At 38.4% G+C, this 25,676-nt stretch overlaps 2 protein-coding genes across 2 annotated transcripts; one reads left to right on the top strand and one right to left on the bottom strand.

Annotated features, from left to right (window-relative positions):
* On the top strand, window positions 1-10,269 carry LOC128744113 (RNA-binding protein 42). The gene is made up of 5 exons (XM_053840899.1): window positions 1-113; window positions 166-550; window positions 613-780; window positions 845-1,100; window positions 9,810-10,269. Exons 1-5 carry the CDS (start codon window positions 73-75, stop codon window positions 9,932-9,934), a joined length of 975 nt encoding a protein of 324 aa, XP_053696874.1. The 5' UTR covers window positions 1-72; the 3' UTR covers window positions 9,935-10,269.
* Window positions 1,918-25,676, bottom strand: LOC128744114 (uncharacterized). The gene is made up of 2 exons (XM_053840900.1): window positions 25,268-25,676; window positions 1,918-2,523 (listed from the first exon to the last, which is right to left on the bottom strand). The coding sequence occupies exons 1-2, from the start codon at window positions 25,274-25,276 to the stop codon at window positions 2,014-2,016; spliced, it is 519 nt and encodes a 172-aa protein (XP_053696875.1). The 5' UTR covers window positions 25,277-25,676; the 3' UTR covers window positions 1,918-2,013.

Here is a 25,676-nt window from a genome sequence, read left to right as displayed (position 1 = left end):
CAAACGGCGTTTAGTGAATAATATTGGGGTTGTTAGAATAGTTTTGTGATTTTTATTCTCATTTATTTTACAATGAGTACTAAACGTAAAAATATGGAAGACGAAATGTCCAGGTAAATGTGTTGCTGATGTTAATTTTCCCAGATAATCATTGTTCTTTTGTAGATTCGAGGCGGAGATTTCAAAAACAGCCGCCGCACTGCCGATCAGCGGCATTTCGTCAAATCCTTTTATTCCCTCCCAAGTGCGTACGGTAATTGGATCGCAAACCTACAGTCAAGTGCAACAAAAATTAGCAACCGCACCGACTCGAATTCCGCCGCCACCAATACCTCCGTTTTTGCCGACTTACACTACGCCGACCCCGCAGCATCACGCTCCGGAAAAGTCATATTCTACAGAACCAACTCCGGCTGTCGTTAGCAGTGCACCAAAGCTATATAATGCTCGACCGACAGTTGGAACGCTACCTAAAGTGGAAGTTTCCTCCGGTAGTGGAGGAGGAGGCTCTGTTATTGGCCCAAGCATTTCATCAGCACCGGTCCAATCGGTAAATTTAGTGTTTTCTGTTACAAAATTTTGAAACCATGTATGATGTTTTTTCTTTTTCAGTATGACATAGCAAACATACAGTTTGAAGTGACTACCAAAATTAAAAAACAAAAAACAGAAAAATCTGGTCCAAATCCCATAGCTGAAGAAGCTATCAAAGCTGCTAGGGCATCGTCAGCGTTGCAATCATTCGGTAATGCTGATCGGAGAGGAAAGAAAGATCGGAAGGTATAATTCATAGGATGTGAATATTTTTTTAAAATTAAATTTTATTGTATTTACCATTCACCAGACGGTTCGCGTCGCCGGTGGTCAAACGTGGGAGGATGCGTCGCTTGCCGATTGGCCGGATGACGATTTTAGAATTTTCTGCGGAGACCTGGGAAACGATGTGAACGACGAACTATTGACACGAACTTTCAACAAGTTTCCCTCATTTCAACGTGCCAAGGTAATCCGAGATAAGCGGACGAGCAAAAGTAAGGGCTATGGGTTCGTCAGCTTCAAGGATCCGCAGGACTTTATTCGGGCGATGAAAGAGATGGATGGTGAGTGTTTTTTTATATAGGTATATACTATTTGCGTGTACAATCTTACTCGAGAGCGCTTTGTCGTCCAGCCACTTGCACATGTGTTATCGTAACGAAAATTTCCATAATGCAAGAAATAATGTTTTTTCTCTTTTGGCCGTTGCTCTCCCCTTGCCAACTTTCACCTTTTGTGTCTCAGCCATTTGACATCAATTTCCGGAGATCGCTATAAAGTCAAACAGGCCTTTTTTCTTTATTTTGATCTCCTCCCTTAGCGGTGATCCCCATCGCCATTATGAGACAACCTTTTTATCTCGAGGCCACCTATACAATTGCTTTCCGTCTAAATGTAAGAGAAATGCAGCTCCTTATATTTAATTAACAAATCGCGGAATCCACTACAAGTCCCACAAGGAAGCAATATAAGACCGGTACTCTTTTTTATTAAAAACAAGATATCGAGAACCTATAACAGAATGAAACGCTCAGATCATTTGTAATGACATGGTGCTATTTTATTCGAATAAATTTTAGCTCACTCATGTACGGCAGTGAGCATGATTTGTGATTCTATGAGATACTCAAATTTAGCATCAGCTAAATACAAGTCTTTCACTCGCTTAGAAAACAACGGATGGCAATTCACCTACTTGTATATAACAAATATTCACATAGGAAGGTGACATTTCAAATATTTTGATACTCTAAATAAGGATAATTAAGTGTAAGGCGTTTCGAAGGATACAAAGGAACCATCCCGTCTGCACTATATTTTACTCACATTTATTAGAGAATAATAGAAACATTTTCACGCAGAGCATCAAGCAGCGTTCACAGTACGTATTACAACAAGAGAGACAACCACTAATGCATGGGGAGGAAACGTAATTACATAATATTACAGCTCGGTTGGTGGGTTACATATCTTGTATTAACCCATGGGACCCCATCCGTAGGACACGAATAGTTGGGGTACATTGTAGTGTCTTCGAGGTGAGCTCGGTTTTGAGGGCAGATAGACGCCACCGTCGGAATATTCATCGTCCTTGGTGACACTACCCCGGCCGTACTCGCTGTGTTGGGCATTAGCCACTGGTTCCGCATATCGTGTCCCGTACGGCAGTATCCGTGGTTGCTCCATTGAGGACGGTTCTTCCGTACCCGGTCGCAGCTTGCTTTCTTCGATATCCTGTTGTAGGCGATTCCTCTGCTGAAGCTGTTGCTGGTTTTGAGCGTACGCTTTTTGCGCTTTCGCGTAATGGTTAAGATAAAACATGGTGAAGGGCATCCCGGAAGCTCCCCAACCACGGGACATGAAAACATCTTTTTTTACTACCGGTAGCACGGTGTTGACCTTGAGCTGCTGTGACGGCGTTGGCTGCCCTTGTGACCAATTGATCAGCATGGCGAGGCAGAAATAAAAACAAGTCGAAAGCCGGTTCTGGAATGATAATGAACAAGAAAGAACGTTATGATGTTGCTACTGTTGGTTCGACGCATTGGTGGGGGGTATTGACGCAAATGTGCAATGGAATGAGGTTGGAAAGTGTTTTTGTTTGAAGGAATGTTATAAAACGGGCACTCATATTATCGCGACATTTGTCGAGGTCTGTCGAGTTCAGTTCAAGAGACAAACGAGAAAAAATAAAAAAAAAATTCGGGGTCAGTCCCGGTGTTTTGCATAGCAGTCACGCCACTCACGCCGAGGACCCGGGTTCAAATCCCAACCCCACAGAATTTCACGAATTCACGAATGACCTAAAAGTGTTAAAGTGACTATAATCTAAAAACAAAAACCCGATTTAATCCACTTAGTGGTGGAAGGAACCTTTGTTATACCATCTTATATGTCATTTGATATGGGCATTTCCAGTTTGTAGAACATTTGAAAGCAATGAAAAAATCGTGTGCAAAATTTTTGAGCAGAATTGATTTTAGAGTGGTTTCTTTAACGCTCAATTGAACAACCAAAAATTCAACGCAATCTGATCAACCTGGTATAGCCAGGTATACCTACTTAGTAATTCCATGATCAAAAATGATCCAATTTTCTTCAAAACTTTATATACTTGTTCTTTTTCTGAAAATTTTAAACCCGTGTTTTTTCATTTGGCGCTTAGGGTGCCGCCTCCTGACTTACTTACTTACTTACTTAGGTGGCTTGCCGTCCTAAGACAAAGCCTGTTGAACAAAATTTCTCCATGTAACTCGGTTGAGGCTACCGCTCTCCAATTCCTCGGACACCGAGTACTCTCCGCCAGATCTCGCTCCACCTGGTCTAACCATCTTGCTCGCTGCGCTCCTGGTCGTCTTGTTCCTACCGGATTTGAGGCGAACACCATCTTTGCAGGGCAGTTGTCCGGCATTCTTGCAACATGCCCTGCCCATCGCATCCGTCCAGCTTTAGCCACCTTCTGGATACTGGGTTCGCCATAGAGCTGTGCGAGTTCATGGTTCATCCTCCGCCTCCATACTCCGTTCTCCTGTACGCCGCCGAAGATCGTTCTTAGCACTCGTCGTTCGAAAACTCCGAGCACTCGCAGGTCCTCCTCGAGCATTGTCCATGTTTCATGCCCGTAGAGAACAACCGGTCTAATAAGCGTCTTGTACAGGGTGCACTTTGTACGGGGACTTAGTCTGCTCGACCGCAATTGCTTGTGGAGCCCATAGTAAGCACGACTTCCGCTGATAATACGCCTCCGAATCTCACGGCTGGTATCATTGTCCGCCGTTACCAGTGAGCCAAGGTAGACAAATTCATCGACTACCTCAAACTCATCGCCGTCGATCAATATACTACTGCCCAAGCGGTGTCGTTCGGCCTCGGTTCCGCTGGCTAGCATGTACTTTGTTTTAGACGTATTTACCTTTAACCCAATCTTTTCTGCTTCGCGCTTTAGTCTGGTATACTGTTCAGCCACCGCCACAGATGTTCTGCCGATAATATCCATGTCATCGGCAAAGCAGACGAATTGACTAGATTTGTTGAATATCGTGCCCCGCGTGTTGATATCCGCTCGGTTCATAACACCTTGCAGCGCTATGTTGAACAGCAGGCATGAAAGACTTAAACTCCTCCCTCCTCCGCCTCCTGACTTAGGGTGGTTCTAAAAATCTTCATTTGAAACATGAAACCTGTTTTTAAAAATTCATAAGTTTTTAATCACTCGACCGATTTTAACAATTTTCATGATAAATGGAATATATATTAATGAGCTTCTATATAAAAATTTGCATTCTAGGTTTATTGAGCTTTAATGAAAAGTATTGGATTGAAACTCAAATTTTTGCATTATTGCAAAAAAAATTGAATTTTGGTATTTTCTTGAGCCTAAAAAGGTCAACTTTTTATGTTTTTTCTAAAAACCTGAGATTTTCTCCATAAAATATCAAAAAATTAGAAACGTTCATGTTTCATGTTTTGGAGAAATAATTTTTTTAAAAATGGTTTCGCTTATGGTTGGAACCACCCTAACTCAATGGAGGGGTACCCTAAGGACCAAACAAAAATGGGAATCTAATATTTTGAGAAAAGGAACAAATATGCTAAATTTGAACAAAATCTGAGCACATTTTGTCATATAGAAATGCGAAGTTGGTACACCTGTACCCGGTTTTTCAAAATCGGGGTGTTAGACTTTGATGGTGCAAAACCCAAATTTTTTTTCTGACATGTTTTTTATATAGAAACAAGATTTATAAGATGGTTGAATTTACTCAATTTCGTCTAATTAACGAAGATCGAGAGCCTTTTCACATTATTTCGAGACTAATATACCGAAATCGAAACTTGAAAAATGAAAGGGGTACAGGTGTACCCGGCTGATCAATTGAGGGTTAAACAAATCATTAAATTTCGCAACCAGTAAGAGATAGATAGTTACTATATGCAGCAAAGTTGTTTATTTTAGTGTGTTCTACACTTTTTGTGAAGACGCTATTTTTTGGACGCGTTCAAAAAACAAAAATGTGTGTAACCCTATTAGGCGGATTCACGGTCACCCTAAAAGTGTAAGAAAATGTGCTATATTTTATTAATTAACCGCTCCAAAGAAAACCCGTTGAAAAATTACACATTTTTACTATATTAAGGCTCGTTCGCGACAAAATTTGGATACCTCTAAACACACAGCTTCGGAAATACATCAATGAGTGAAATATTTTGCAGAGTGCTAGACGTATGTCTGTTCTTTCTGAAAATATAACACTTGTTTATATTACAAGCGCTCAGCGTAAAATGGCGGCGAAAGAAGAGCAGGTGTGAAAAGCAATTGTGTGCGGTCGCAATGAAAATCCGAATATGTATCTCGTTAAGAAAACTTGCCAAAACCCTTGGATTTCCTCCAAGCACTGTTCACAGTGTTTTAAAATCGTTCGATACTCGCTTGACAACAGCTAGGAAGAAGGGAAGTGGAACAAAAACGGATCTGAGGAACCACCACAAGGATGCGAAGGTAAAACAAATATTACGGAGGAGACCAGATCTTTCTGTACGTACCATTGCTCGTAAAATAAAAATGCCGCCAACATTCGTGCACACTTCTAAGCAACGACAAGGCATGAAGTCTTTCAAGGTGAGGACTGGGCCAAACCGTAATGCTAAGCAAAATACGACGGCCAAAACACGTGCTCGTAAGCTTTATCGCGAATATTTTACGAAGTTTCCATGCGTTATAATGGACGATAAAACGCTTGTCCTAGAAGACTTTAAACAGCTTCCTGGTATGTCTTTTTACACTGCCTTGAAACGGAATGGCGTTGCAGAGCATTTTAGGACAAAGAAGAAAGCCAAGTTCCCCAAAAAATATTTAGTATGGCAGGCCATATGCAGCTGTGGTCGAGCAAGCAAAAGTTACATCACTACGGGAACGGTTAACACGGAAGTGTACCGTGAAGAATGCTTGCAGAAACGATTGTTACCGTTCCTACACAGCCATGATATACCCTCGCTGTTTAGGGCTGATTTGGTATCCTGTCACTACGCCAAAGATGTTTTGGAATGGTATGATGCTAATGGAATCCATATTGTACTGAAGGAGGCGAATCCACCTAACTGTCCAGCGTTACGCCCCATCGAGTGGTATTGGGCTTTGGTGAAAAGAGAGCTGTCCCAGCACAAACAACAAGCAACAACTACCGTGGACCCCCGTTCGTTTGACCATTTTCAATCTGAACACTTTTTAATTTGAACCCCGTTGGTTTGCACGACGTGCAAATTAAAAATGGTTCAAATGTCATTCTCAACATGACATCATTTGTTTATGCAGACAATGCACATAAACACGATTTGTTTATACTGACCTAGCGTGTTTAATCGGTTTTACATTTCGTTTTCCTAACGATTAAGATAGAAATCCGATCGGAAAATGCAATATTCGCACTTGCAACTGCCAACTAAAACAAACCACCAAAACAATAACAAAGAGTAGGGCGGCCAGTTCACACAGGTTTCAGCATATTTCGGGTTACCAGTTGTTCAAATTAAAAAGTAACCCCGTTAGTTTGCATGAGGAATCGTTCAAACGAACGGGGTCCACTGTATAGATAAATTTCGAAAATCTTGGACAAACGCAGCTAAATTGGTTGTCAACAAGTCTGCACTGACCCTCATGGCAAGGGTAAACTCCAAAGTTCGCCAATTTTTCATACAGACCAAATAAGTAATGTTAGTTTTTTTGATAATTATTAACGAAACACATATAAATGATATAAAATTGTCTCATGGATTAAACTTCTAGCAAATTTGTTTTATTGCAAAATTGAGGTGTCCAGATTTTGTCGCGAACAAGCCTTAGGAACTCATCAACCACTTCCAGTTCATCACCGTCAATGGTCACTGTCCGTGGGAGGCGAGCGTTGTTATTCTGGAGCCTCTTCCAGAAAAATTACGATTATTTCATTGAATTTTGCAATGCTTAAAAATGATGCCGACCGCATCGAGGGGTTAATAACGAACGCTCAAGAAACATTCGAACGATCGCGCAAGAAACATTCAAACGATTGGTTTGTGAACATTCTTTGCGACTCAGTGAATGCATTCAAAAATGATTCTTTTGCCAAGCGTTCGTAGTACAGTGAACACGCAGCACGAAAGATCCGTCGCGTGAACAAAACCACCAACGAACGCTGTCGCATATTTTCCTTTTGCTTTGCTTGTTCTTCTTCGTTTGTAGGAGTGCGCAATTTTGTACAGAGATGGACAGTGCGACTGAAACCTTACGGTGAGCAGCTTCGTCGATGATTTCAAAATGAATGCTGTTTGATATGATTTTTTTCTTGTTTGGCTATGTCAACACGATAGAAGAGTTTCAGGCGCATTTGATTTGCATATTTGTAGTAGTGTAAATAGAGCACCATATGCTGAAATTAAAAACAAAATGCTGCAAATTGCTAATGAGTGAAAATTGATTTATATTTTCATATCAGAGGGAAATTTTTGTGTTTCTTCGTGACAAAAAGAAGTAGAATTGTTCTGTGATACCGTATTCACAGCTGTTTAATTTCTAAAATAAGTAAACGTGATCATAATTGTACAATTTTGTCATTTGGTAACTAACTGGTAACTTTTTGAGATTTTTGTCACCATAAAACTATAAAGTAACTATTTTTAATTTTATGTAACTTAACTCGTTACAAGCATCCTAAATGTAACTGTTGTACAACCTTTTTTTTATTATTTTTACAATTAGTTACAAGTGCTACTTGGGGTGTTTTTTTTTGCAAACCATCATCAAGAGTGGCTACCCTTAAGCGATAGCTTGTATTTTTTCGGCCTAATTACGTGCTAGTGAAGAAACAGTGGCTTTGATGTCTATTGAATTAAAATTAGCAAATTACTTACATTTTTATGAAAATAGTTATAACACATTAAAGCCTATGAGTGCTATATTCGTTTCAGTATTGTTATATAGTGGTAAACTTTTTATTTGCGAAAGCGCAGCAAAAAAAGGGAATGTATGCCGAATTTAGTAGTGTGCTGGAAAAACCCTCCGGTACCCTAGAACCTATGGATCGAGTGAGTCCAAGTTAAATTGCTCATTTGCAATATTGATTACCCCCATCTTTTTATCCAACCTATTTCTGCGACCGCTTATTTTTATCTGGCGCAGATCGACGCACAAATTTGGCATGCATATCTCCCAATCCACTGATAGAGTTTTTTAATTTATTTATTTATTAGAAGAAGGAAAACCCCTGGGAGTGAAGCCACTTAGCCTTAGATTGAACGGTATTTAGTAGGACGGTTTTCACCATCATTAAGGTGAAATTAGTCGTCATCGATTCTGCAAATTTCAAAAGCAGTTTTTTCGTTGCCCGTTAACTGAGAATAATTCACATGCAAAGCATACATAGCAACATAGATATGCATTTCTGTTGATCAAGTCAACCACCAAATTGTGAGTTTTAGCCAACCTGTGTACTGTTTGCGTGTAGTTATTGCAGCGCTAAATTGTTTGATGTTCCTGGTATTCTGATTAAATGAACAAGCTTCAACACCACGGAACCAATCAGAATGGAAAAACCGATTCGTAGAAAGCTTGAATTTCTCTTTGAAACTCCTCCGTTGCGCTTTTGAATGCAATCAAGCAGGCAGCAAACGTTCAGCCCTAGGGATTGTGTTGCATCAATTTTTTCTCTTGTTTGTAGCAAGGTGGGCACCAGAAGGTATTTACTCCTTCGCCTGTTAGTTCGAGTCACTATACAAATAACGTTGTTGGTGAACCCTCATTAGGATATAGTGATGCTGTTAAATGATTTGGTGAAATAAATTGGAATGTGCATTAAACTGATGTTTTTTGCATATCTTCACTTTCTGGAAGCGGGTGCAACATGGTGTGAGCTATTGATTCGCATCAAAGTTTGTTGGTACAATGATTCTAGTTATTTTATTTCTGTGTGCAAAACCATATTCCTTGTGATAGATTCCAACTTTTAATACAATTTAGGAACCATAATTTAGGATTTTTCAATAAAATAGTGAAAATTATTGATTAATGTCAATACCAACGGCGGTCCAATTTTTTTGAACGATTGAGACACACACTTCACTAGTATTTTTATTCTTACATAATAAAAAAAGTATGTATCTGTTTATTCACTCTACGTAAATTCGCTATATTCATATAACATAAGCCAGTGCTTTCTTAATATTGACGAGCATAATAGAACATACGTTCCATCCTGGCCCTGGGAGCAAAAGGAAACACAGCCCAAAAAGTTGGTGAGACAGTCGATATATTTATGGCACATATTTGCGTTGCTGATGAAAAAACTACTCATGGGAAACCTTTTGTACTTTTAAACATTTAAAATTCAACTGGGTATTCCCAGTTGAAATGCACTTGCTTAAGATGCTGAACTTCCAAACTATTTCATTATCTTTTGGGATCGCTGTTAATCCATTTTTTGACTTGTTATATTATTCGAATGGAATGCAATAAACTTGGTGTTATATTTTGTTCAGACAACCAATTTAAAATGGTCAACCAAGTTGAAATGGTTTGCGATAAAGTTGAGCATTTTCTGTGCGTAAGCTGATTGCTTACTATACCAAGAATGACATACAAGGGTTATGAAACTTAGAAAAAATAACCGTCCGTGGAAACGACACTTTTCTTTTCCTCGTCGACAGCTTTGATTGTAGAAAAACTACTAGTACCTACCATATTAGTGCTCCTACTCATGTTCATGCCTGCATTGTCATGTTTCGTTCTGTTTTCATTGCAGGTCGTTACGTGGGCAGCCGTCCCATAAAGCTGCGTAAGAGTACCTGGAGAAATCGCAGCATTGAAACTGTGCGGAAAAAGGACAAAGAAAAACAGGCTCTGCTCAGTCTCTTCAATCAGAACTAGTCGTAGCTATCATCGGCTGGACAACAGGATTTGCAGAATCATAACAGACACATTGTATCAACTTTTTGGCTCACTAATGCTACTATGCAGCAGCTTGGGCGTTTTACACGTGTGTTTTTATTTTTGTGTGTTTTCTGATGTTCATATGAGTGAGCTATTCGTTTTTGTCCCTGAGCTCTTATTTCGCTTGTTTTGGAACGGATTATTTCAAAAGTTTATTTTAGTCACATATGGATAGAAAAAAAGCCTAATCGTTGAGATTATTGTGTTCTCATAAATCTATATCAAAGATGATGCTTAACTGAAACCCTTTGCTTTTCTAACTTTTCTCTTTAGTCTCAATATTTTATCATTTCTGTCATCTAAGGTAATGTATCTTCATTTATTATCATAATTTTTATTATCTGTTTTATTATTAGTAGACGAAAAAGAACTGTTCTGACTGCAATATAACTGTTGTGAGTGCTAAGCACCAAATCTGCTTTTCATTGGATTTCATTGGAATAGTTTTACAACTTTAAAGGTACTTGACCCCTCAATCGTTTTTGGTATCGAAAAGTTTACTAAAATGTCCGTAACATTTTTTCATCAAATTTGGGAAATTTCCCGAAAATCTTTCTATTTTCATAATTCTTATAGATCGCCCACATTTTTATTGTATAATAGCTTATCAAGTACTTGTTCCTCGAGTATAAGCTGTACAATAGTTGAATAGGCTATTCTTAAACAAAAATCTTTGTGGGGCCACAAGGTTATTTCGGTCTTCCTTGGGGAACCCTGACGCGTTTTTTTAGATATTTTTTTTAAATCTGTGAACGTGGATTTTTCAAACAAAACATCGACTGTGGTCATACCTGTTACCTTGCTACAGTTATGAGCCATGGTATGCGCTATCTGGATCCGGGAGGTCACTACGCATCTATGCATATCCCAGTAAGGATTTGTCGCACGACGCCGAACAGATGTCGTCCGCAACAAGCGAAACTTTTGTATGCGATGTTGCAACGTCGGACGAAAAATTCCTAATATTTTTTGAAACGGTAGTTCTTCAACAATTGATGAAGGGACGGTAGAAGAAAGTAATGAAATTTTAGAGTGGAGTAGAAAGAGCGGAAAGATGTGAGGAAGGGGAGGGGGCTGTAATCGAAAATACAGCTGGAGGCACCCAAATGGAGACTCTAGCTCTTAGACCTATCGCGTCCCAAGTGACGGTCGACCAAGTATCGACGCTGACTACCCACGATTGTCGAACACGGCGATGGCTCGCATTGAGTAGACACTACGTTGCAATATCCACCGGTTGACGACAGATGGCATTTCAGCGGAATAAGCCAGAAGGCTGAATCAACGAATTGCAGGAAGAAAGGGAAGAAGATATGAGTGGGCTGTGGAGGAACCATGGTGGCATTGAAACAACTGAGGCTGTGAACTATTTCGCGAAATTTTTAACTTTTTTGTTAAAATTTGACAGTTCGATGGCTATTTCTCCTCGAGTGGTTAAAATCAGTTCAGAATGCGAACCATTTCATAATTGACAGATTGATAGTTGGAAATTAAATAAAAAAAAACTTATCCTATTTAATTCTACTATGTATATTTTATTCTACTAAGACGCTCCAAAAACTTCAGATTGATAGTTGTTTTACTCAATGAGAGCATATATAAGGTGAGGATGAAGATATGTTTCTATAACAGCGAATTTTTTTATTCAGTCCAGGTTGGAATTGGATGAATTTTTGGTGTTCATTTGCTCCTATTTGATAGATAAAATTTATCTCATTTTATTTCGGGTTGAATAAACAAATTTGTTATATGTTTAACATCCATACATAGGTGAAAAAAATTCAAGGAAAAATCAGTGAAACACATCGAAGCTCTTTTCTCGCCTGTGGCATATCTCATTGGCTCTCAGAAGCGAACCATCGAACTGTCAAAACTAACCATGCTCTCGAGCAGGGTTATTTTCGGAAAACCATCAAACTGTCAAATTTTAACCAAAAAGTTAAAAATTTCTCGAAAAGGTTCACAGCCTGAGAGATGGTAGGTACGACGCGTTGAAGACAGCGTAACAGCTGGTTTGATGCCAAATGCCATAGAGTGACAGATGAGAAGAACCAGGCCAGGAGTTGCATGTTTACTGGGCTACACATCAGGACAGAGAAAGGTATAAAGAAACTAGTGCAGCGCAAAAAACACCGTATAAAAATGCGAGTACGAGATGTATGTGCTCGCCGGCGCAGAGGAGCGATTCGCCAGCAACGGCACACGGAGTTTCTACAAAACAGTGAGGTGCAGGTATTTTCCCATGCCTGTGAGGTGCAATGATAGTGCTGGCAAACTGCTTATTGATAAAACGGCAGTAGCGGCCAGGTGGAAGGAGCACCTGCAGACGTAGTTGATTGGAGAGGTACCCAAGTAACATTTTTGTTGTATAATAGCTTATAGAACTATTGTATAGCTATATCCCGTGGAACAAGTGCTTGAAAACCTATTATACAACAAAAATGTTACCTGGGCAAACATGGAGATCAGCAGGAACAGGGTAAGAGCGATGGCCAAGAAGGCAATTAGTGAGGCTGCTGGAAAGTACCCCAAGAATCATTTATGCGCTGATTAAACATTTTAGCAGCCATTATTATTCAGCCATAGCTGAATATGCATCGAATAAAATTTATGTAAACAATTCTACAATACTTATTCAGCCGAAATTGGAGAACTTATACAACCTGTTTCATTTGAGGCAGAAAAACACTTGTTAAGCAGTTATATCGCCCTTTATATAACCTCTGTGCGTCTTGTTTCCAGCTTTGCGCAAATTGGTTATTTAAAAACGCGCAAAAGCCTCTATTAAGCTATATTACAGCTTCAAAGTAGCTATTAGCAAGCCCGATGCTTAACTTAGTTGTTTAAGAGCTGAAAAAAGGTTTTTATTTCTAAAACTAAACCATAGTTCAGCCACAGATTGCATAAATTCAGCTAAAAAATGTTTGATCAGCTTGAAATTGTCACCTGGGTAGCTGCTTTCAGTCGTAGGCTATATTTTAAATTTCGAATAACTTGAATTCGTAAATAAAAATAAAATAAAAAGAGTCAATTTTCCTTCGTAATACAGAAGCTCCGGTTTGAAATCATCCCTGTATCATCCGTCGCCACTTAATAAGTCACGCCTATTATATTAACCCACTGTCCTTCAAACGTTAAACACTGTGTTGACAAAACACATGTGAAATGACGATTATCAGCGCAGTTCATCTGTAAGCAAGCTGGAGCTTTTGCTTCAAATAGCAAAAAATTACCGCCCACGCCATTTATGAACTATTTTGCATCACTTTTCCCGGATGCAGACTGGACATCTCGCATCTAATCAGCTGCTAGCTTGGCGGTGTAATCAGTTGGTCTCGCTTTTGTTCACGTCAGCCGATCCTGAAACGTATCAAATCACTGATTTCAATTTTTTCCGCGATGGCGCGGTTCACCCATCCTAGCGCTAAGGCAACGAATGAGCGATCTATTTTATTGCAACCGAAGCCGATTGATTGTCAAGCAAGGAAGGCGTGCGGCTAAATATAATGTGCCGGATGCACTATTATGCCACGTGAGAAACACGTGCGAATGTTTAAATTTCAACGTTCAACGCCCATTAAATTCTCTCGCCATCATCGATTGTTGCTGATAATGCATGATTGGTCGCTATTTGCTCAGACCAAACATAACTACCGTGTGGAAAGTTCGACTTGCATCAAAACCGAACGGAATGCTATAAGGGACTCTAGGACGGTAAAAGTTAGTTTACTGAAATTGAATGAACAATACAAATTTGAAGTTGTATCTGTATATCAACTGCCTTATGTCAAAAAACGTCGTCAAAATAAGAACTTTGGAGAAACTTTCCCTATGTATTTTGGGGAAGCCGAGTTTTTACCTTTGTTCCGATTGTACCCTTTAAAACAGGTTCCGCGTTTTATACTGTATTAAATTGATTAACCAGCCAATGGCAGGATATTATATACTAATTTTTATTAGCAAATAAACGAAAGGTTAGGGTTTTAAATACCATGTTGGTTTAAGTTTTTCAGGTTGGTTCAGGTTTTACATTAAAGGAATTCAAAATTTCATTGTAATCTAATGTAAATAATGTAACTTGCAGCGCTTTATTCGTGTGTTTTTTTTTCAATCCCTATTATAAACGCTTCATCAGCACTTACTCAATTGCTAACAAATTATCATTTGGCTCATGCTTCTGTTTGTAAACAACGGGAGCGTTCTCATTGTGGCACTGAAATCTACAATTAAAACTCACGACTGATTAACCCCCACCGAGGGTAGCAAATTATTTCGTCCATTTTGCCATGTAGCGTTCCCGTTATTATGGTAGAGAATTTAACGCTTTCCCCACCGGTTTACTGTCGAAATGGGTTCAATTGGCTTCTGGGCGGTGAATGTTTTCGAAACAATAAAGCTTGTTTTGTAAATACGGTTTTATTTATTCTCGTATCTGTAAACCGTGGAGGCCGAAGTCTATCAGGTATGACGTTTCAAATACAGTGAAGCATCGATACCGGTCGTGATTAGCGTGAAAATGTCGGTGATGTCATGTGGGAGGCGTTGTTGGCGGAATGGAAGGCCTTCCAGCGGAGGTAAATTGATAATAACCGTTTAATAATTTGAATGGTCGTTTTACATCAGCAAATGTTATTTGTTTTCTTTTTCATGTATTGTGATATATTTGATGTGTTTAATGTAAGTTACTATAATTTTAAGTCAATAAGATTTGTTTATTTAAAATTTCATAATAGTATGGTATTTTGTGAAGATGTGACATCAGGATTATCATCAGTCCCATGAAGGGGTTATTACTTCTAATTGTTGATTGGATTATGTTAAGTGAATACATTAGAGTGTGGGTATTTTATATGGTGTACTGCTCTACTCAAAATCGAATCGATATTCATACAGTAAACCTATTGACACGCAGGATAGCCCTTTCAGTGTGGCAAACCGTGTGGGATGGGAAGGGATTCTATAGCAGGAAACCAGAAACTCGAACGCACAGCGGAAACTTATAACGATGTTAGCCGGCGTGCGAAAAGTTGGCAGGAATATAAATTACTGTCCAAATTATCTTGAAAGCCAAACAGGTAATTGATATCCTGCAACCGCCCACTAACGGACAACAGAATTATCGTTGCCGCGGTTATTTTGCGGTAATGGTTCGTAGTGAACCGGTAAGCTACCAGCACCAGCGGGACAAGATTCCGAAGATTCGATCAAAACTTCAGTCACGTGCGTATTCAATATTTCGTCACAACCGATTGGAAAAGTTAGTAATGCTTAAATTGATTATTTTGGGTTGGAAGATGTGACTCGATTTTCATGTGTGCATTTTTTCTAAGATTTGTTGATTTAGCTTTTATCTACAATCTGCTATAGCATCCAGATTATTCATTCATTTGTTTATTTACTGATTGATACTCATTTCGCTACGTTGAACTTGGATATTTCCAGCAATAATGATTCTTAGGAAATTATTCTGCGAGGCAAGTGACATGGGAAATGATTTAATTTAGGTATAATTTAATTTGAAAATAATTTATAATTATTCCCATAAAATATTGCATTTTAAAATAAAGAGTCCTAGAAGAAAAATTAAATAAAATATAAAAAAATTACATAAATAATACAAAAACGACACAATAATCTATACCTATAAAGAAGGATTTCTGTCTGTCTGTCTGTCCGTATGTTCCTTATAGAATCGAAAACTACTGAATCAATCGGCATGAAAATATGCATGTAGAGGTTTTTTGGGGCCAGGAAAGGTTTTAGTGATGGTTAGAAACCCCTCCCCCCACTAAGAGGGGGGGCTCCCATACAAATGAAACACAAATTTCTGCATAACTCGACAACTAATCAAGCAAATAGAACAAAATTTGGCATGTGGGTGTTTTCGGTGACAAGAATTTATTCTATGGTAAATTGAGACCCCTCCCCTCTTTATAAGGGGAATTATAACTCCTCTCCTCTTTAAAAGAGGGGGCTTCTATACAAATTTCCTCATAACTCGAGAACTAATCAAGCAAATGGAACCAAATTTGGCATGTGAAGGTTTTCGAGGGCAAGAATATTTTCTATAGTAAATAAGGACCCCTCCCCACTTTAAGAGGGGGGGGCTCCTGTACCAAAGAAACACAATTTTCCTCATAACTCGAGAAGTAATTAAGCAAATGGAACCAAATTTGGCATATGGGTGTTTTTGAAGACAAAAATTTTTTCTATGATGAATTGGGACCCCTCCCCGTTTTAGGAGGGGGGATCCTATACATTTGAAATACAAATTTCCTCATAACTGAAGAACTAATCAAGCAAATGGAACCAAATTTGGCGCGTGGGTGTTTTTGGAGACAAAATTTTTTTCTATGATGAATTGGGACCCCTACCCACTTTAGGAGGGGGGGCTCCTATACAAATGAAATTCAAATTTCCTCATAACTCGAGAACTAATCAAGCAAATGGAACCAAATTTGACATGTAAGTGGTTTTGGACGCAAGATTTTTTTCTATGGTGAATTGCGACCCCTCTCTTCTTTAGAAAGCGAGTTATGGCTCATCTCCCCTTTAAGAGGGTGGGCTTCCATACAAATGAAATGCAAATTTCCTCTTATCTCGAGAACTAATTAATCAAATGGAACCAAATTTGGCATGTGGGAGTTTTAGAAGGCAGAAATTTTTTCTATGGTGAATTACGACCCCTTCCCCTTTTAAGAGGGGAGCTCCCATACAAATGAAATTCAAATTTCCTTATAACTTGAGAACTAATCAAGCAAATGGAACCAAATTTGGCATGTGGGAGATTTTGGAGTCTTGAATTTATTTTACGATAGTTAGACACCTCTCACCCCTGTGGTAGGGGGATATGGACTCTCATACAAATAAAACAGAAATTTTTGCGAAACTGAAAAACTAATCGAACTCGAGAAATTCGAGACTCTTCCATAAAACATTAGTCAATACAAGGGGTTAATTTGTGGCAATACGAAGTTTGTCGGGTCAGCTAGTCTATACCTATAAAGAAGGATTTCTGTCTGTCTGTCTGTCTGTCTGTCTGTCTGTCTGTCTGTCCGTATGTTCCTTATAGAATCGAAAACTACTGAACCAATCGGCATGAAAATATGCATGTAGAGGTATTTTGGGGCCAGGAAAGGTTTTAGTGATGGTTAGAAACCCCTCCCCCCACTAAGAGGGGGGGCTCCCATACAAATGAAACACAAATTTCTGCATAACTCGACAACTAATCAAGCAAATAGAACAAAATTTGGCATGTGGGCGTTTTCGATGACAAGAATTTATTCTATGGTAAATTGAGACCCCTCCCCTCTTTATAAGGGGAATTATAACTCCTCTTCTCTTTAAAAGGGGGGGCTTCCATACAAATTTCCTCATAACTCGAGAACTAATCAAGCAAATGGAACCAAATTTGGCATGTGAAAGTTTTCGAGGGCAAGAATATTTTCTATGGTGAATTAGGACCCCTCTCAACTTTAAGAGGGGGGGCTCCTATACAAACGAAATACAAATTTCCTCATAACTTGAGAACTAATCAAGCAAATGGAACAAAATTTGGCACGTGGGTGTTTTTGGAGACAAAATTTTTTACTATGATGAATTGGGACCCCTCTCCACTTTAGGAAGGGGGGCTCCTATACAAATGAAATGCAAATTTCCTCTTAACTCGAGAATTAATCAAGCAAATGGAACCAAATTTGGCATGTGAAAGTTTTCTAGGGCATGAATATTTTCTATGGTGAATTAGAACCCATCCCCACTTTAAGAGGGGGGGCTCCTATACAAACGAAATACAAATTTCCTCATAACTCGAGAACTAATCAAGCAAATGGAACCAAATTTGGCACGTGGGTGTTTTTGGAGACAAAAATTTTTTCTATGGTAAATTGAGACCCCTCCCCTCTTTATAAGGGGAATTATAACTCCTCTTCTCTTTAAAAGGGGGGGCTTCCATACAAATTTCCTCATAACTCGAGAACTAATCAAGCAAATGGAACCAAATTTGGCATGTGAAAGTTTTCGAGGGCAAAAATATTTTCTATGGTGAATTAGGACCCCTCCCAACTTTAAGAGGGGGTGCTTCTACACAAATGAAATACAAATTTCCTCATAATTCGAGAACTAATCAAGCAAATGGAATCATATTTGGCATGTGGGTGTTTTTGGAGGCAACCATTTTTTCTATGATGAATTAGGACCCCTTACCTTTTTAAGAGGGGGGCTCTCATACAAACGAAATACAAATTTCTTCATAACTCTAGAACTAATCAAGCAAATGGAACCAAATTTATCATGTGGGTGTTTTTGTAGGCAAGAATATTTTCTATGGTATATTTTCTATGGATTTCCCCACTTTAAGAGGGGGGGGCTCCTATACAAATGAAAAACAAATTTGCTCATAACTCGAGAACTAATCAAGCAAATGGAACCAAATTTGACATGTAAGTGGTTTTGGACGCAAGATTTTTTTCTACGGTGAATTGAGACCCCTCTTTTCTTTAGAAAGCGAGTTATGGCCCATCTCCCCTTTAAGAGGGGAGCTCCCATAAAAATGAAATTCAAATTTCCTTATAACTTGAGAACTAATTAAGCAAATGGAACCAAAATTGGCATGTGGGAGTTTTAGATGGCAGAATTTTTTTCTATGGTGAATTACGACCCCTTCCCCTTTTAAGAGGGGAGCTCCCATACAAATGAAATTCAAATTTCCTTATAACTTGAGAACTAATCAAGCAAATGGAGCCAAATTTGGCATGTGGGAGATTTTGAAGTCTTGAATTTATTTAACGATAGTTAGAAACCTCTCACCCCTGTGGTAGGGGGATATGGACTCTCATACAAATAAAACAGAAATTTTTGCGAAACTCAAAAGCTAATCGAACTCGAGAAATTTGAGACTTTTCCATAAAACATTAGTCAATACAAGACCACAAAAACTATCTATAGGTACACTAGATCATTCAGGACGAGACGATCGCGAGTGTTGCCGGTGACCCGCCGTCGGAACCGCTGGGGGGCTTGCAAAACTCGAGATTGTGGCAAAGATCATCCGAGATTCATGATTTATGTACAACACAGGTTAATTTGTGGCAATACGAAGTTTGTCGGGTCAGCTAGTTACACATAAATAACAAAAATGACACGCAAGTTGTATACAAATGAAGTGATATTGAACCAAAAGTTACATGGCACCAAGCGACAATGACACCAAGCAATACAAAAATGACAAAGAATGATTAAAAAATCATACAAAAATACCACAAATATGTTGAAGAGCGAACACAAAATTACTGCTACACTTTCAACTGATCATAACTTTTTTCTACTGGGTAGAAATAAACAAATTTGGGACAGGTTCTCGCTAAAGTGTATTGTTTACATGCTATGAATTTCATATAGCGTAGTCAACCCGACTTGATTAGACTAACAATTTCGAAAGAATAAACAAACGTTTTCGGATTCTTAGTGTATTGATTATAGCGGGGTTGTAACTGTGAAAAAACACAGAGCGAAACTAAGTTCCACCTGAGTGAAAAAAAAAACAAACGTTTTTTCAGTCGTTCGATAGAACTAGAACGAAGCTAGGATGGACCTAAACAAAAACAAAAACGGTAATAGTTTTGCATTTTGTTTCGGCCATGGAAAATCCGGTGTTATCTCATAATGCTTTGGGAAAAAGCTAAAGATCCGTAATTCAACATTAGCCCGTATGAATACAACAGTTTGCTTTGCTTTTTTCAGGTAAATCTTATGTAGGGAGTAAAGTAAACTGTTTTATTCATACGACTCAATCTTAAGAGTGTTGAAAATGTTTAAGAAGCGATTGACGTTGGACCACAAACCAAAAGCTGGAAGAAAAGTGGGAGCAGCTTCGAGGAAGCCGGAGAGAAAAGTTAAGGCGAATTTTGCCCGAAATCCCAATAATTTTTGTTGAAAGGTTAGACCACTGCGACCATTATTTTGATCTATTGTGGTATTGCGATGTTACAACGTGAGATGTTTATTGTTTATTGTTTATTGTTTATTTTCTATGGAGTAGGGAAAAGCCCTCGGGAGTGATACTCTATGTCATTGTATCTTCTCCCGTGGGCACAAAACCTCTCATCTTTTAACTGTACAACAGATAACATGACATCCTACAGTACAACATTGCTTATATACTATCCTATGCGCTAATTCACAAATAATACACCTAATTTATACACACTGATTAAATACTTATGAGGCAGATATAACAAGACGAAAATTCTTCTTTAACGTAGCACGAGAGACATTGAAATCGAATTCTTCATTACAAACGTTAAACACGCGACATACACTTACTAACGGTTCATTGTGGCCGTAGTTTGTGCGAGAGCCAGGGATGAACAGGAGATTATTACGACGTAAATTTCGAGGCCTCACATTGAAATTGAGACGGTTAAGCAAATCGGGGCAGTCAATATCCGAGCGAATTAGATCGGCAACAAAGGTAGCCTTAGCAACATCGCGACGAACGCTTAGCAGGTCAAGTCCAGCTAGCTGACATCTACTTTCATAAGAAGGTAAGTTATTAGGATCATTCCATGGAAGGAAGCGAAGGGCAAACCGCAAGAATTTGTGTTGAATTGCTTCAATTTTCTGAATGCCATTTTGGTAATATGGTGCCCAGATAATGTTGCCAAGAAGGCCGGTGTTTCACAAAGCTACGTCCAAAAAGTCAAGGCAAAAGCTGGATATAGGGTTCAAAACTTCCCAAACGCCAGCAAACTGTTGCCATAACCAGCGCTAGAACGCGTTGTACGGAGATGTTGTCCAGATACAGCTGCTGTCTGATAAAAACTGTACTCGAAAAAAATACAACAAAGACTTTTTATTGCATGGGGGAAAATTTATGAAATTTAGGGTAAAACTAGTTTACAGCGTAATGTTTACATGTGCAAAACTTCGTCACAATTTGTCAAGTGGTCATCAAAATGGATTCCAAGCTAAAAGTGCTTCGACAAAAAATTATGCGCGCGGTCGTGGAAAACCCAGATCAGTTCCACAGGTGGATCGCGAAACAGTTGGGAATCGACCATTCGACCATATCCCGGGTGTTAAAAACGTTCAAGGAGACTCAGACGACCTTGCGGCAAGCAAGGAAGGTGAGGGGTAACTTCAGGCACAATCCGAACCTTTCGATTCGGGACGCGGCAAGAATTTTTTCGTCTGGTTCGTCCAGCAGACAATGAAGCAGGCCGGACTTCATGTTTTCAAGGTAAGAAAGGTGCCTGACCAAACCGATACACAGAATACGCTGTTCAAATCCCGCGCAAGGAAGCTGTACTGCGAGTGGTTGGTGCAGCCGAAATGCATCGCATTGGACGACGAGACGTACATTAAAACGGATGCCAAGCAGATCCCCGGCCTGGAGTTTTTCGTCGGCAAGTACCGCCTGGATGTCCCGTAGCAGTTCCGGAAAAAGAAGGTCGACAAATCTATCAAAAAGTACTTGATGTGGCAGGCGAATTGTGGGTGCGGCAATATCAGCAAGCCGTACATAATGACCGGCATCACCAACGGTCAAATATATAAAGAAGAATGTCTCCTGCTTGCTGCTGTTCCACCTGTCCCAAAAAGGTGACACTCTGTTTTGGCCGGATCTGACATTGTGCCATTACACGAAACCGGTGACGGAGTGGTACGCAGTGATGCCAGGTTTTGCTAAATAAAAATCCGTAGTTTTACCATCTATGTCTTAATCACAGAGGAAAGCGTTATAATTTATAAAATTTAATCAAATTTTAAATCAAACTTAATTTAAATGGAAGTTTGACCGACATTTGTTCTTTACATAAAGTGTTTCTCAATTTTGTTAAAAAGTGACATGTTTTATCGCATAGGTATTCTTGATTGCATTTGAAACCAATTACCCAGTTAGCACCAACTCGTATATCAATGTACGAAAATTATCGTAAATATCTCCTAACAAATTCGAAATCGTAACTGAAGCTGGATAAAGAGGGACCAAGTTGATTTTCTATCGTATATAATGATAATAACTGACATTTTCAGCACAAAATCGTATAATAGTACGGAACGACTCGCGCTTAATTGGATTTTATCGTATATAAATACTTATATAGTCGTAACGCTCAAAATTATTCGTAATCACGTATATCGCCTCCAAAATAGTACGGATATGCCAATTTTGCGCATCAAATACGATTTATTAGCGTGTATACCTGAACGTAATACTGATTTTTATCTTTTTTATACATATGAAAATGCTAGCTGGGACATACTTTTTTGAATCGAATCAGTTCATGATACTTTTCAAACTTCCTCTATATTATTCAAGAACGCATAATCTTGACTTTCGTCATTTGCCTTTTGCCTTTATTTTCCGAATTCTTTCATTTTTCGTCGTTTGGTTATATTGTATTTTGTCTTTAATTTTTCGTTTCTTTGTTTTGCTAAGTGTATACTCCGTCGCCTTTTCCGCCGTTCCTGTCATCTTCTTGTTGTTGTTTGTTTGATTATAGTCACTTTAGCCCGGGCCATTCGTGATTTCTGTGGGTTGGTCGTTTTTCATTATTGTTAACTTCTGGTATTCTATCATCGTCTTTTCGTCTCTTTTTCGTGATTTGTTTGTCATTTTCTATTGGTTTTTGTGGCGTTTTTGGTTTGACGGCATCGTCATTAGTGTCTGTTTTGGCATAGCCTGTCACTGTTTTGCTGACTTTTAATTGTTTCTTCAATACCTTTAGCCAAAGGCTACATCTATTTATAGTCTTTTCGTCGTTTCGTATTGCTTTTTTGGCATTTTTGTCACAGTTTGCAACGTTTTTTGGCGTCTTTTATGCATTTTTGTCGTCTTTCGATATTTCACCTACTTGTCTTCACTTCTACGTCATATCTTGTGGCAGGCATTTCACTGCCTGTTCGTCGATTATTTCCTGTTGTTTCATTGTTCTTTCATCTTCTTTTCGTCAACTTGCATTATCTGTTCGTCATATAATCGTTGCTTTTTCGGAACCATTTCATCGTCTTTTTGTAATCTTTTTACTGCCTTGTATGTTTTATCGCCTGTTTTTAGATTGACAATTTTTAAATGTCTCTTTCCCATTTTTTGTCGTGTTTTTTGTTACAATTTTTTGTCGTTTTTTATCGTATTTTTGTCATCTTTTTATCATAGTTCCATTGATTTCTATTCACATTTTCGTTAACATTTTGCTGTTTTTCGCCTCTTCGTTGTCTATTTATTCTAGTTATTTTATCTTTTCATCGCTTTCTGAAGGATTAAATATTCAAGAGTTTTTATTTGTCGGCACCGAAAACATAGTCCAATACTTGCTCTTCAATCCTTGAGTTACATCGAAACGAATTCATTCCGCCGACTGTTTTGCTGTACAGGTCTAATCAAACTCCTTAAAGCTGGAACTGCTTTAAGCGTCTGAAGTCCACCATCTTCATTCCCATAAAAACGCTTAACATTTTTCTGGACCTTATCGCTAGTGTTGAATCGTTAAATAGTACAACTAAAAAAATTCGTAAGAATATTGTGCGCAATTTTGGAAATTATTTTGAAATTGTCACTCAGCTTCGGATGGAACTACCACCTATATCAGCAAAACAACCATTCATAGTAAAGGGGCTATTTTGACAAAGGGAATGGGACAAAATTAAACTTAATGATTGGTCACATTTACCAGCTACTATATGAAGGGTAAAACAAGAGAAGCGTAATCTATGAGACCCAAGTTAGACAAAACAATGTGGCATTATTGAAACAAAAATCATTAATAAACGGTACAAAAATGTAACAAAGCTGGCAGCAAAACCATGCAAAATGACAGAAAAGTGATTAAAAAAGACAGGAGAACTATACAAGAATTACACAAAACGAAGTGACAAAAATAATAAGCAAAGTAAGTTGTTTTTTTTTCGATAAACCGCGCAGCCGGCTGTTAGAGTACAAGACAATTGCCGGGCTATTGCTGGGATCATTGACTCTAACATCCTCTCCCAGTGGAGATTCAGGCATATGACGACTGACTGGACCAGCATCGTACCTCAAAACCATCCGGGAGGTTCCACAAAAATAATACAAAAATCCAATAAAATAGCACAAAAGAGATACAAAAACAAAACGAAAGTCAGTAAAAATGACACAAAGTGACATAAAAATTACACAAAAATGATAAAAATACAAAAAGATATCCAAATGGAACAAAAGCAACATGAAAATGACACCACTAAGTTATACACAAAATACAAAAAATGATAAAATAACTAGGTCAACATTACACAAAACTGACAAAATGTGAATGATTTGCGTACGATATAAACATTACTACAACTGGTGTAAAAATAACGTATAAATTTCAAGTACAAAAATTATGCAAAAAAATGCATAAAACCTCAAAAATCACAAAAGTACCACAAATGATAAAATGATAAAAAGATTAAAAAATATTACTAAAACAGAATCAAAAAGGCCCAAAAATAATAGAAAAACGACACAAATGAGTGCAAATAATACAAAAATTTCTTGAAGACAGAAAACCATATCTTTAAATTGACACACATCTGCACTGCTACTTAACGACGATTCACAAACTGTTTTATGGATTTGTTTGGCTCATTTCAATGCAGTTTCTGATTAATTAAAATTAGTACAGTAGTACAATCCTTTAAACTTCGCAAGCCATTTTCAGCTATCGTTTTATTTTCTGATTATTCAATCACTCAATAGATTTCTTCGAAAACACTGCAGTGTTTCCCCATCGAAAAAAATACCCCGAAAAATGATAATCGTTCAATTTTAAATAATAACCCATTCGCTGTTGGACGTTGCAATAATATTGGTCGGCCGAAAAAGCATCAGGATTTATTTTGATATAATTGAACGCGGATTACGATTCTGTTGACGACAGTTTTTCGACATATTTTAATTTTCTAAAACCGGATAGCTTCCAACAGGGGCAGAGTATTTATACAAGCATCTGCTGTATGCAGCCAAATGCCGTTAGGGATAAACGGATAGCAAAACAATGTTAATGTATATTCATTGGTATTTTTTTGCTGTTTTAGATTTAACTAACAGATTCGTTTGATATCAGCCTATGTATAGATGCTCACAAGGCTGTGGGAAAACCAATTCAGTTATTTAGAAATTCAAACTTTTGAGTTCAGAAAAATCTGTCGATTTCAGGCGAGGGTACGTTCGCCGTTTCATTTGCTAGTCAATTGAGTCAGTAACCAGGAAAATCCAACAATTACACTGTCCACTGCAATTCAAATTACCTTATCCATAGTCAAAGATTGTTGTTGCGTATCCGAATCAGGTAGCTGCTCTCGTATTGTATCGCGTTGTATAAATAAAGAGGAATAAATAAATTAACTACTAAACTATTATTCACAGCCTATTTTCGCTTTTTGTTTCATATCGTAGTATAAATAGGAAACTTTCAACTGCAAGCTTTTCTCGAGGCAAAAGCTGAGCTAGCAACTGTTTCCTCTCTGCACTTAGGCACACATTTTCGTTTGCTTGAGTCTTCGTTCAGAATTGCTGCCGCTTTGATCGGGAAAATTTAAATTACACATTAGATAGCACCGGGCCTTGGTGAGGTCCTGCTGGAAATTATGCGACACGGCACAAACTGTACACACTAGAAAACACAGAAACTGCTCGATTGGTATAACCGTTCGGTAC

The sequence above is a fragment of the Sabethes cyaneus genome, chromosome 3, assembly GCF_943734655.1.
Source record: "Sabethes cyaneus chromosome 3, idSabCyanKW18_F2, whole genome shotgun sequence".
Lineage (NCBI taxonomy): Eukaryota > Metazoa > Arthropoda > Insecta > Diptera > Culicidae > Sabethes > Sabethes cyaneus.
This window is presented reverse-complemented; position numbering and strand designations above follow the sequence as displayed.